General features: G+C 52.5%; 1 protein-coding gene across 5 annotated transcripts in view; it reads right to left on the bottom strand.

The window, feature by feature from the left end:
- Positions 1-3,417: 3,417 nt before the first annotated feature.
- The window catches only part of C2CD3 (C2 domain containing 3 centriole elongation regulator), a 124,264-nt gene continuing 115,474 nt past the window's right edge, over positions 3,418-12,207 (bottom strand). For 4 of the 5 annotated variants that reach the window (XM_045293107.1, XM_045293108.1, XM_045293109.1 and 1 more), the window contains exon 33: positions 3,418-4,195. In XM_045293107.1, the coding sequence (XP_045149042.1) occupies positions 4,052-4,195 (144 nt within the window). In that variant the 3' untranslated portion in view covers positions 3,418-4,051. The remainder of the gene's footprint in view (positions 4,196-12,207) is intronic. The other variant, XM_045293111.1, reaches the window with a different exon arrangement.

The following is a 12,207-nucleotide window of genomic DNA, read 5'->3' as shown; positions in this document are numbered from 1 at the left end:
TCCCATGATAGCTGGGCAGGGCTACTTTAGGGCCTCCTCGCTGTCGTCACGGTGGGCTGCCTCTCATGTGCCCCTTGGTCGAGGGAGCTACTACTAGATTCTAAAGGGCTGAAGATGACAGCTTTATGGAGGCAAGATGCCCATGCCATACAAGTCTCGTATTTAAACAGACAGTCCATGCTTTCTCAACCTTCGCAGCCATCACCACCATCAATTTTAAGACATTTTCCTCGTGCCCCAAAGAGATCTTGGACCCATTCGCAGCCACTTCCCAGTCCTCCTGCTTCCAGCCCCTGGCAACCACCAGTTTGCCTTGTCTCTTGATCTGTGTGTCTGGACAGTCCATGCAGGTGGAACCTTATGGGACGTGGTCTTTTGAGACAGGCTTTTTTCACTTCTTTTCAGGGTTCAGGTTTACCCATGATGTAGCACCTCTGGTCCTCTGTGCTGCCGTGCATCCTAAACTTACTGCTGGTTTCATAGAGGAGAGAGCTGAGGCTGGGGGGGTGGGGAGGGACAGTGACTGGGCCAGGTCAGACAGCTCCTACACGGGAGGGCCTGCGGTGGATGGGGAACTGCTCTGTGGGTCTTTCCGCTGAGTGCTCTGACCCGAACCTTGGAGGCTTCAGCTTGGACATGGCCAGAGCCCAAGGGAGCTGGGGGAGCGTGTGTGCGGGTGGCCTGGGGAGGGCCAGGCCCTGGTCTTAGGTACTGAGGGCAAGGTTGGGGCTGCCTAACCCTGGGACCCAGGCTACAGTGGGAGGCAGGTGGAGAGGAGGTGAACTGGCTGAGGCAGAGGGAGGGTAGATGTGGCATTTCTGGCCTTGTGCACACACTCCAATGCCAAGCCTGGGCTGTGCTGGGGCTGTTCCCTGGACCGGGTCCTACTTGGTATGTCTGCAGGACAGGAGCTTGCACCAAGTTGCTGCTGAGATGGGGAGGGCTCCTCACAGGAAGTGGCCTCTGGGTTCAACCAGGAACAACTCAGTGGTGGGGTCAACTATCAGGGGAGGAGGCCATGCAGATGTGCAAAGAGGGGTACATGGTAGGAACCCCAACAAGGGGGCAGCAGCCGGCGTGGGAGGTGCTGGTTAGCTAGCGGCATGAAGAGGTGTGGCGAGTGGAGGGCTAGGTACTGAATGTTGGCTGTGGACACCAAGGTTTTGTCTTGTGGGTGCCTGACCATTCATGGAGCATCTGCTGTGTGAGGTGCGGGGTGCTTTTCAGCACTGTCCCTTATCCCAGTGATTGCACTGATATCCTTGGGAGCTGGTTAGAAATGCAATTCATACGCTGCCATCTTGACCCGCTGAACCAGACTCTGACGATGGGCCAAGAAGCCATTTGAACCACTGTCTAGGTGAGTCCCACACACGTGAAACCTGAGCAGCTTTTGCCCTCCTCACAAGCATGCACCTCTAGCAGGTCTTGTGTGTGTGCTGGATCTTGAGGGCACCGTTGTTTGCCCCAGAGCTCTCAGCTGCCCAGTGCAGGAGAGATCCCTCCTCCTGCCCCACTACTGCCGGGCTCCAGGGTCGCACACTGGCCTCTACACTGTGGTACAGTCCTTGCATGTGGGGGCTGGCTCTGGGCAGTACGAGGCAGACACTCGTATCTGCATCTTGGGATCTTTGTTTGGTCCCAGAAGCCAGAAGACATCCTCCCAAAGCTGTGACACCCTCAGTGGGGCCCCACGAGATGGGCTCGGCCCTGGGAGGGAATCTTTGGGGTGGGTGAGGTCCCAAAGGCCAAGCGTTGAGACTGGCTCTTCAGGGGGTTTGTGGCCTCCGTGTTCTCTTCTCTTGTTCCGCTGCTGGGATACTGCATTCCCACCACCTCTCTCCCTCCCCAGACGGGGACGCTCCAGCCTGCCTGGAGGAATCTAGGACTCTGCTGACTGCCACTTGGGGCCTGGGCCAGCTGTCCCTTTGGGATCCCTGTTCTTAAAACCCAGTTCACGGTCAGAAGTTCCAGGTTGGGTTGCTGCGGGTTCAGAGGCAACCAGGGTCTGATGACCAGAAGCAACTATTTGCGAGCTCCCAGGGAAGGAGGGCTGGCGGCGCTGGTTCCTTGGTTGGGGGAGCAGACTTCTGCCTCCTCACTTCCACCTCTGCAGTAGCACTGGGAAAGTCCTTTCACCTCTGAGCCGGGACTGGTAGAGAGAAGGTCATCAGTACAGAATCCACTCCTTGGAAGCTTATGGCAGGTGGTGGGTTCCAGCCTCTTGGGGTCCCTTTGTGGCATCTGAGGCTGCCCTTGGCCTTGGCAAGCAGCAGCCCATGTCCTGCAGGGGCCTTCTCCTGGCGTGACCCAGGGAAGGTTACTTACAGGAGCTGGAGCAGGATTTGGGAGCATGAGACTTCTCCTGAGGCCTCGGCTTCCAACCCCCACTGTGGGATCTTGGTGGCCTCATGCAAAGTCCTGTGGGGGGAGTTAAGAGCATCCTAGCTGAAGCTAAGGAGTTGAGATAAACAGGTGAGCAGAGGAAGGGGTGAAGAGCAGAACTGAGGGCAGGCATCCCTCCTGCTTCTGTTCCAGGGTCATTGGTAACCTGAGGGCACAGGGCATGCCCTGCCTTGTTTTACAGTTAACGTATTTGTGTTTGCTTATCTCCAAGAGCTAGGGGGTGGGGGTGGGGGGAGTAGGGTGGAGCAGGCTGACATTTCCCAAGGCCTTCCTCTGTGAGCCAAGTGCTGACGAAGCACTTTTACAAGTCATATTTAATCTTCACAGCTCTGCGAGGCTGGGGCTGTCTGTTTTACAGTCCTCCAAGGCACTGGACGTTCACAAGGGGGAACTGAGCCTGAGGGGCAGACCTACACTGGCCCACTCGGAGAACCCTGTGAACTCTGTCCCTTGACAGTGCTCTCTCCTTTCCCCCAACTTGGAGCATTTACTGACTGTGCCGCTTGGTCACTGAGCAGCAGCCTGGTGACATCTCTGGGGCAGTTCACTTCCTGGTCACATGAACAGTCAAGTTACGTATTTGAGCTTCTGCTTCTTTAACCATAAAATGGGATCATAGCGTCTTGATACGGAGTTGTGTTGAGGACTAAATGAAGTAACACATGGTTGGGGGTGAGACGCGGGGCTTCGTTTCCTCCCAACACTGTCTCCCCACCACCCTGAGTACCTCTTGGAGGCAGGGCCCCATGTGCCCCCACAGGCCACTGCCCGATGCTTCTGTTTGGACAGCTGAAGGTGGGGTGACCCCTTCCAGAATGGGGGGGCTCTGAAGCTGCAGGGTCGCCTGGGTCTCCTGTTCTAGAGGCCGTCTCCCAGACAGACAGTGGCAGCTTGTCGAGCTTTCTCTGGCAGTCGGGGTCCAAATGAATTCTTCCTGTTCCCTCTTCCCACAGGGCCAGGCTTATTTCCCCAGGTCCAGGGGGAAAAAATGGCCAGCCCGGGAAACCCTTGTACACAGAATACAAATGCTAATATGATTTTATTCAAACACAGGTAGGAATAATGCTTCTCAGAGCAGGGTAAAAACAATTAAGTTAAAAGCATGGTTAGAATTGCAGACAATCAGATAAAAAGTTGATGGAGGTTATAACCTCCCTATTGATTAATTCAATACAGCATACAAATAATTTCTATCTATAAAAATCCTCATTCCCACACGGTGAAGTGGAGGTGGCCTCAGCTACGTATGATGCACACTATGGATACTTGGCCCATCACCCATCCTTTAAAGGCAAAAAGGCTCCGAAGTCGCAGGCCGAGGTGGGTGGTCCACACAAGGACACTGGAGGATGTTCCTCAGCAGAAAGAAGCCTGCTTGAGCCCCTGGTCAGAGATGAGGGGGCCCTGGAGTGCTCGGATCTATGCTGCCTAGCCTTTGCCTCACCATGGGAGGAAGGTGCTGAAGTCCTGGTAGGTGGGCACAGGGCTGGGTTGCACCGTTCCTTCAGCCTGGGTTGATTGGGTCTTTGTGGGTGAGGCTGGTGGTGACTTCGGTGTGATGGCAGCCCTGGAGCCTCCCGCACGCTGGACCAGGCTGAAGGAGGGCGGCAAGGGGGTCCTTTCCTCAGTCTCTTAAATGGTTGCATTAGTCTTTCTTGGAGCACTGGGAAGAGAATATCCGTGCAATCCTGCGACTTTCTTCTTCAGGCAGATCAGGAGGCAGCGAGGTCGGTCTGGGGCGACAGGGTCTGTGGGGTGGGGCTCCTCCCCTGGGGACCTCCCCTTTGTCCTGGAGTGGAAGAAGTCAGCATGGTTATCCTCGGTATGGCACCATCACCAGATCAGTCTGAGTCCTCTCGTCTTTGGGCTCTTTGACTATGATGTTTGAGCTCCCTAGTTTACACAATACTTTTATATACTTACATACCTTATTTCACTCTCATTTTGGCCCCTGAGGTGGGCACAACACTCTGAGCTCAGAGGCTTCATGTGAATGGCCGCTGTCTGGTCCTAAAACTGCACCCTTTCCATCCTAAGATGCTGCCTCTAGAGAAGGCTGGGCAGTCGCAGCCAGGGCAGGTTTGAAGCCTCGCTCCTTCTCTTGTGGCACGACTTTTGACAAGTCATTTGTTCTCTGGGTTGTAACACCGTGGGGACGAAATCGACTCCCATAATACTTTCTCTGTATGACACCCGGGGTTTTGGGGTCCCTGGAGCTGCCAGGTGACGTGAGGCCACAAGTAGACATACAATGTCCTGCTACCAGACCTGTCTCCGGTCAACAGCATCTCATTAGTTCCACCATTCAGGGGCTTGCCTTTGGGCTATGGCATCGTGGTCCTCCATTACTCACTCACTCCTTCCACCCATTCTTGTGCATTTATTCTGTGCCGGTCTCCAGCCCCAACCCAAACCAGCTGCCTGAGAGCAAGGGCCCTGGGGAAGAGGCAGTGTCGAGAGGAGCCAGGAGTGGCCAGTCCTGGCAGAGCTGGCTGATTTCACAGCCACACAGCCAGCTCTGCAGACAGATTACCTATCGCTTCTTGACCCCAAATCCCATGAACTAACCTAGTCACCAGTTGATGGGGTACTGTACCACTCTGAGCACTGAGAAAAAATTGGTGGAGACCCTAAAGGATGAGACTAGTGCTTCCCCAAGTCTCCCCGTACTTCTACTGATGGTAAACTGAGGCCTGGTCAGGGGAAAATCACCAGAGTTGCTTGGGGATCTTTAGCATTTAGTCATCTCCTCTTTAACATGGTTAAGGTCTACTCTAAGCGTCTGGGAGCCCTGGTGGCACAGTGGGTTATGTGCTGGGCTGCTAACCAGGTCAGCAATCTGAACCCACCCATTGCTCCTTGGGAGAAAGATGTTCTACTCAGAGAGATTCCGGCCTCAGCAACCTACAGGGTTCCGATAAGTCACAATGGATTCAGTGGCAGTGAGTTTGTTTTGGGTTTACTATAGGAGCCTATCCTGTGGTGCCATCTGGCAGACACTGGACTGCTAAGGTCAAAGGTTCAAATCCACCAGCTACTCCTCGGAAGCTGAGGCTCCTTGCTGTTCCTGTAAAGCTATTCAGCCTCAGCCACCTCATTATAGGATCTCTGTAAGTTGGAACAGACTGGATGGCAGTGGGTGTGGGTTTGTGGTGAGAGGAAGACAAATGAACACAACTCGGCTTCTGACCTTCACAAGCTCACCGGTAAGCAGGGGAGAAAGAGACCTACCCGGAGTTTAGAGACCCAGCCAGAATGTGACATGGGATTCCCCGCTGGGCGTCCCTGTCTGGCAGCCTGGGCATCGGACTCCCTGTACAAAGGGGGGAAGGTGCAGCCTCCAGGGTCTCCTCCATTCTGGAATTCTAAATGCCAAGGGGTGTGTGACTGAGCGGGCACTCAGTGTCCTCAGCAGTGGTAGGGCTGGGCTCAGACGGGAAGATCCACCTCCCTATCCTCTAGGTAAGGCCAGGACCCAAAAGGGACAATCCCTGAAGCCCCTATAGCTTAGGCCAGGCTCTGCCTATTGCCCCCCCCCACCCTTGGTGTTGCTAGAGGGCATGATAGCTAGATCAGCCAGTGACCTAGGGGGTGGGGAGGAGGCTGTCTCTGGCAGCAAACAGCTCATTCCCTCGTTCTAGGTCCAGTGTTTGGCCAGGTCATGTCCTCTCAGGGCCTTTGCAGCACTTGGAGCCCCTGGGTGCTCCCAGCAACTGCCAAGAGAACAGGAACCTGGAGTTTCAATCTAGTCCCTGGCTCTCCTGCAGCTGGGCTTTCTGGGCCATAGCCCTACACTGAAGAGGGACCAGGGAACTGCCAGCTTGGACTGCCAAGCCCGATGGGGAAACAAGTTGAAGCGTGGCCTTCTCCCCCAAGCCCTGTAACCAGGCTTATTTCCCCAGGTCCAGGGGGAAAAAATGGTCTCTGCTTTGGAGACAGAGGTGGGTCTTGAACTCCATGGTTAGAAGGACCACATACCTGGGTTTGTAAAATGACCAGAAACATACCTCCATCAGTGATTGACTAAACCTTTCAGGAGCCTACTGTCTGCTCCTCCACAAAGGACACACGGTAGATGCACACTAACCTACTCAGCCATCACAGAGATGACACGGGAGCACTGGGAAAGGAACCCGTAGTAAGCAGTAGGCAGGTCGGAAGGAGGTTCCAATAGAGCTGGGGTTCAGGGGAGGCCATTCCCCATAGGGTGACAGTCCGAGCACAGGCCTGCACCTGGCCGGGCCACATTTATACTGGAGAGAAATGGAGTGGGGCTGGCTCATCAAGCCTCCCAGCATGCATACCTGGACCCAGTGACCCAGGAGGCCTTATCTGCAGGGCCCAGAACAGGGACAGGGCTCGACTCTGGGTGTGCAGGGCAGGGCAGGGGTGTGGAAAGACAGGGGACACATTCAGCAGCATCTGGCTGGCTTTTGTTGACCTCAATAGGGCTTAATTAACACCTGGACTCATTTAAAGGATTCTTTCCTCAGGAGGGTTGCTAACCCAGGAGGGGCTGGACAGACTAGCTTGTCCCATTCAACTGCTCTCTCTGCTCTGATGGCCCCCTCTCCTCAGGGGCCCTGTCTCCTCCTCTGCCAATAGGGATCTGGATGAGGAGATAATGCTACAGGAGGTGCTCTGTAAACCATGGACTTTATCCAGGTCCGTGGCTTGCTCTATGGCCAGGTCCCTGTGATGCAGCCTCTCCTCCCAGGAGCGTCCAACCCTCTTCTTTGGTTTGAAATGGGATCTGAGCCACGTCACTGTGTTCCCTGGACTTCAGCTCTCAGACAGTACCCCGAATGGGTCACTTGATCCCAGGAGAGTGGTAGATGGAGACTCCCTTATTTAACCACCCTGCAGGCATAGTGGTTATGCATTGGGCTGTGATCCCAAAGGTCCATAGTTTGAAGCCACCAGCTGCTCTTTGGGAGAGATGGGGCAGCTTTCTATTCCCGTAAACTCCCAGAAACTCATCCAGGCAGTCTACCCTGTCCTACAGGGTCACTATGAGTCAGCAACCCTGCTTCTAGGTTCTCGCTGGGACACTGCACAGAGTCGTGGCAGTGGGGTAGAGAGGAAGGAATCCTAGTCTGTGGCGCAGTCTCTCCTGTCCCACTCATTCGGAGAAAGATACTTCCTCTCTCTGCTTCTAGGAAGCTAAGAGCGTCTGTTGGCTTCCTCAGTCTACCGGAAAGTTCAAATGAAATTCAGCTAGGACCAGGGCTGATGTCAACTGCAGAGCAGACTGCTCTCCTCAGACCCCACTCCAAGCAGGGAGTTAGGGGAAGTACGTCTTGAGTAGAAGTAGGGTCAGTCACCTCTCCAGGGCATGCCCAGTTCTAGGCCAGGCTTGACTAAGCTCTCTCCACTGAACTCCCCACCCCCTGCCTCTGCTTGCCCAGAGAGCCTTGGGCCTGGGACCTGAGATGAGGTTTGTTCTTCTCCAGAGCAGCTCCCCTAAGTGATAGGAACACTCAGGACTTCCAAAGAACTGAGAGTAAACAGCCCTCTGCTTCTGGCTGGCTGGGCTTGTCAACAGCCTGCTGCTGCTCCAGAGACTGAGGGCTCCACCGAGCTGCCTGCCTTGTTCCACTTTCACCCACTTGGCTGGCCGCCTTTCCCTGGGGGTGGCTCCCAGAGTCCTCTCCTGAGGCTGGGTTTAGGACTTCCATGGCCCCAAAAAAAGCACAAGCGGCCACAGATAGGAGCAGGGGGAAGTGAGGACAAAATATGGAGACCAGGGGCTCCATGCTGAGAGGTAAATCAAGATCTGACCCACACAAGCCTAGTTGCGGTCTGGCTGGTCTCCATACACTCACACTCTGAGCTCACTCTCCAAATCCCTACATATCAGAGTTCTCGTCACCACCTGAATGTTCCACCTGACATTCGCCCCCATCACTCCCCCTCCACCCCAGCCTTCCTCTCGGAAAGAAGCCTTTCCAGACTGTTGTACGGGCCAGGAGACAGATGGAGAATAAACTCTGCCCAGGGCACTCACTCACTCAGGGTCCCAGTTTCCTGCTCTGCACAGTGAAGGGGCCCGAGAGATGAAGGCTCATGCCTGTCATTTGGCGTTCAAAAGTCCAGATTCCTAAGAGGGAAAGGCATCCACCTGGGGAGCCCAGGGGCCCTGAGCCAAGCACCTGCCCAGCAGGCCCACTGCCTTGAGCTGCTTGTGCAAATGCAGTCTGGGTCAGGCAGGAAGCGGCCAAGTCTGGCTGTGCACCCTGACTTCTGTACACCCTTGGCCAAGGGAGCTCATCTCCCCTCAAAAGCTTTGTGGGCCTCTATCAGAACCCCGTGGACTACAGGTCTCCTGTTGGGGCCCAGTAGAGGGCTAGGAGCTCGTTAAGGGCTGAAAGAAACTCAGCAGTAGGCCAGGGCCTCTGTTGTCGGGGAGAGGATGGCAGTGGGCTGAGGAGGGTCTTTCAGGTCCCTAGGTCACCGGATCCCAGTAAGTTTGCAGAGGACCGGGTTTCTCAACAGACTCGTGCACCTTTCAGCTGCCTATGGATGCGTTTGAAGAAAGCTCAGGAAGAGGGGATTGGGGAGAAAAGCAACAGCTGGAAAACCTGAAGCCAGGCTTCAGAGCTGAGCCCGGGCATCTGGGGCAGGGCCCTCGGCCCTGTGTCCTCCTGGCGCTAACCCAGGGTCTGTGACCACCATGGCATTGTTGGGTTGAACTCCATCGCTCCTGGGCAAATCTTATGACAGGCATTTTCACGATGAGGAAACTGAAGCTCAGAGAAGTTAGGGAACTTACTCAAGGTCACACAGTTCATAAGAGGCAAAGCTAAGCTTTGAATTCGGTTACTCCGTGTTCACAGACTATACTAATAACAGTGCCCGGTGAGGGAGAAAAGTACAGGCACAAATTAAGGCTGCGTTGCCTCCCCACAAACCTTGCCCTAAGCCCCAGAGTCAGCAGCAGAGCCAGGGCGAGAAGCGAGGCTTGCTGACGCTCAGAGGCCCAGGAACCTGAAATCAGAAGTGCAGTGTCTGGCTGAGTGGGAATGAGCATGCTAGGGAGGCCTTGAAGGGTACACTTATGCCTGGGCTTGCCCATTCCCTGCCCCTACACTGGGTGCTCATGGGCAAGATCATCTGGCCTCTGGCCTTTTGTGAATCCAGGCCTCGTCTTTGCAGTGGGTAGAACCTGAGGTAGTCTAAGAAGGTGCAGAACAAGACAGGGCCCATTTTCATGGCGAGTGCTGCATGTAGGTAGGCAGGGCAGAGGCCAAGACTTAGAACAGGCTGCTGCTTGCTCTTTGCTTCTGATTCCCAGCCAGCCATGACTGTTTGAGACCTGGGCCACCCGTCCCTCCTCTGGCACTTGAATTTGCATGTGCCAGTTGCTACATTCTGTTGGCTCTCTGAACGGGTTCGTCTTTCCAAAGCCACAGCGCATAAAACCTGGCTGCTGTCTTGAATTTTCTCATGCTATTTCCATGTGGCTTCAACTGCCTTTCCCCAGAGTAGTTCTCTCAGCGTGGTTTCTCTTAGTGGTGCTACGCCACTTATGAAAATTGTGAGTGGTGGGAGGGCCAGCGCCTTTCTAAAGCTTCACGTAGACAGGTCAACAGCAGCAGGGCCAGGGAGGGCTGATAGCTAAAAGCAGCATCCAGGGAACTGTCTGCTCCCTGAGGAAGGGTCACAACTCCTTCTGTCTTCGGCAACTAGTTAGGACCAGGAATTTGCATATTTGCTGCCAGATACAAATTCTGAGTTTGAGGCCCAAAGGACCCTCTTGCTCCCTGCCCTGACTGTCCCAAGGCCCAGCTCTGGCTCTTCTGTTTTGGAAAACCTGGGGAAATGTCTAACTTTCTGTTTATTATTTTAGTAGCCTTAGTGGCATAGTGGTCACGAGTTGGGCTGCTTACCACCAGGTCAGCAGTTCAAAATTATCAGCCGCTCACAGGGAGAAAGATGGGGCTTTTTACTCCCATAAAGAGTTACACTCTCGGAAACTCATCTTGTCCTACAGGGGCACGATGAGTTGAAACCAACTAATGGCAGTGAGTTTGTTTTTTTAGTTTATTTGCTATCTTAGAACTTTGGGGCGAGGATAGGATCATTGGTCTACATGAAGACTGCATGTTAGAAGAATTATGCTGGTCAGGGAAAGACTATTTCCCCCACCAATTCCCAGCCATAACGGTGCCTCTGAGGGCTTTGGATGGTGCTGAAAAATTCTAATGGCCAAAAGCAGAAGTAAAGGCTACTTATAGGGCTTTAGTGAACCTCAGAAGCAAAGGAACAGCAGTTGTAAAAACCCAGGCCCCCGATGGGATTTTCGGATCATGTACATCAGGATGCTGTGGGCGGAGGGTCTCTTTGCCAGAGGGTTACTGGCCTTGCCCAGGCTGTTCAGGAAGTAATAAGGGCTCCATGTGTGTGTTCCTATAAGTTCCGAAAGAAAGCCAACTTGGTAGCTAGTGATGGACAGTGAGAATGATACTATGAAATGCTAGAAAAAAACATATTCTTGATAAGTTAAAAGGTTAAATGACAACATTTACTAAATTATTAAGGGCCTCTGAAGAGTCTTACTTCTGTTTTTAGATTATACTTTAAGTGATAAATTGTAGATGTAGTGGCTTTTCAACTCCGGAGATTTTGAAGAGTCTTATAAATATCCAACCAAATACTGACACTGACACTGGGGTGAGGCTAGTCGGCGTTACTGTGTTGTGACCAAAGGAGCGGGTTTCACAGCTGGGCCAGGCGCTTCATAGACCAACAAGGAGGTGTGGCCTGTGTCCCAGAGGGATTTTCAGGCCCAAACCCCGACTCTTCAAATACGCATGCACACAGTAACAGTTGGATAAGGAACCACAGACAATAACAGGAAGTACAGAAATATAAACTGCACAGCTGCACAGACACGAGGCTTGAGAAAGACAGACTTATAGATGCCTTAACAAGCAGTATTAACACAGAGTGCAGCCAGCCCTGCCTGTATACACACTGGTCTGAAATAGACACTGGGATAAAATACACTGAAACTGAGAGATGTACAAGTAATTTGAGGCAATTCTGAGAGACTCGACTTAAATACACCAATGGCAACATTTGTAGCTAACTCATTTGCAGTCTGCCATTTAACAAAACATTTTTGAGGTAGGTATTTTATTTGACTTTCTTCCAAATAGATAGCCAATTGTCCCACTGTCATAGATACATAATCTATTTCTTCCCTATAATTGAAATGCAAACTTTACCCATTCTTGTATTCCTGGACTCCTAGATTTTTATTCTGATCCATCTATTCCTTGCTTACAGAAACTTTACAGTAATATCTTAACAAAATAGTAAGGTAACCACTCCATCATATTTTAAAGCTGTTGATAATTTACTGACATAATTCTTTCAAATTAAACTTCAGGAAAAATCTTTTACATTTCAACTCATTGTCCCCAAAGAAATAAACTTACCGTTAGGGTTCTGAATGGGGCTTATGCACATTTATTGATCAGCCTGGGGGTGTGTGACAACTTTATGATGAGTTACATTGTCTCACCCAGGAGTCGTGTGTGTATGTTTATTTATGTCTTCACTTAGGCCCTTCAGAAACTCTTAGGGTTCTCTCTCTGGATTGCTTTTCTTTCATAAGAGTGTTCCATTTTAAATCTGTATTATGGGTTTTGTTGCTATGTGAGTGGGATTGCCTCACCCCATTTTATTTCCATGTGGAAATATTTATATATGAGGATGGGGAAATAGATCTATGTGCCTACATTTATAGGTTTAGTATTAAGGTAAAAGAAGGACATTGGGCCTCCACTCAAGTAC

Source organism: Echinops telfairi, unplaced genomic scaffold (assembly GCF_000313985.2).
Source record: "Echinops telfairi isolate 266 unplaced genomic scaffold, ASM31398v2 ScPeMD7_1713;HRSCAF=2227, whole genome shotgun sequence".
Lineage (NCBI taxonomy): Eukaryota > Metazoa > Chordata > Mammalia > Afrosoricida > Tenrecidae > Echinops > Echinops telfairi.
The sequence above is the reverse complement of the archived record's forward strand: the minus strand, read 5'-3'. Positions and strand labels throughout refer to the sequence as shown.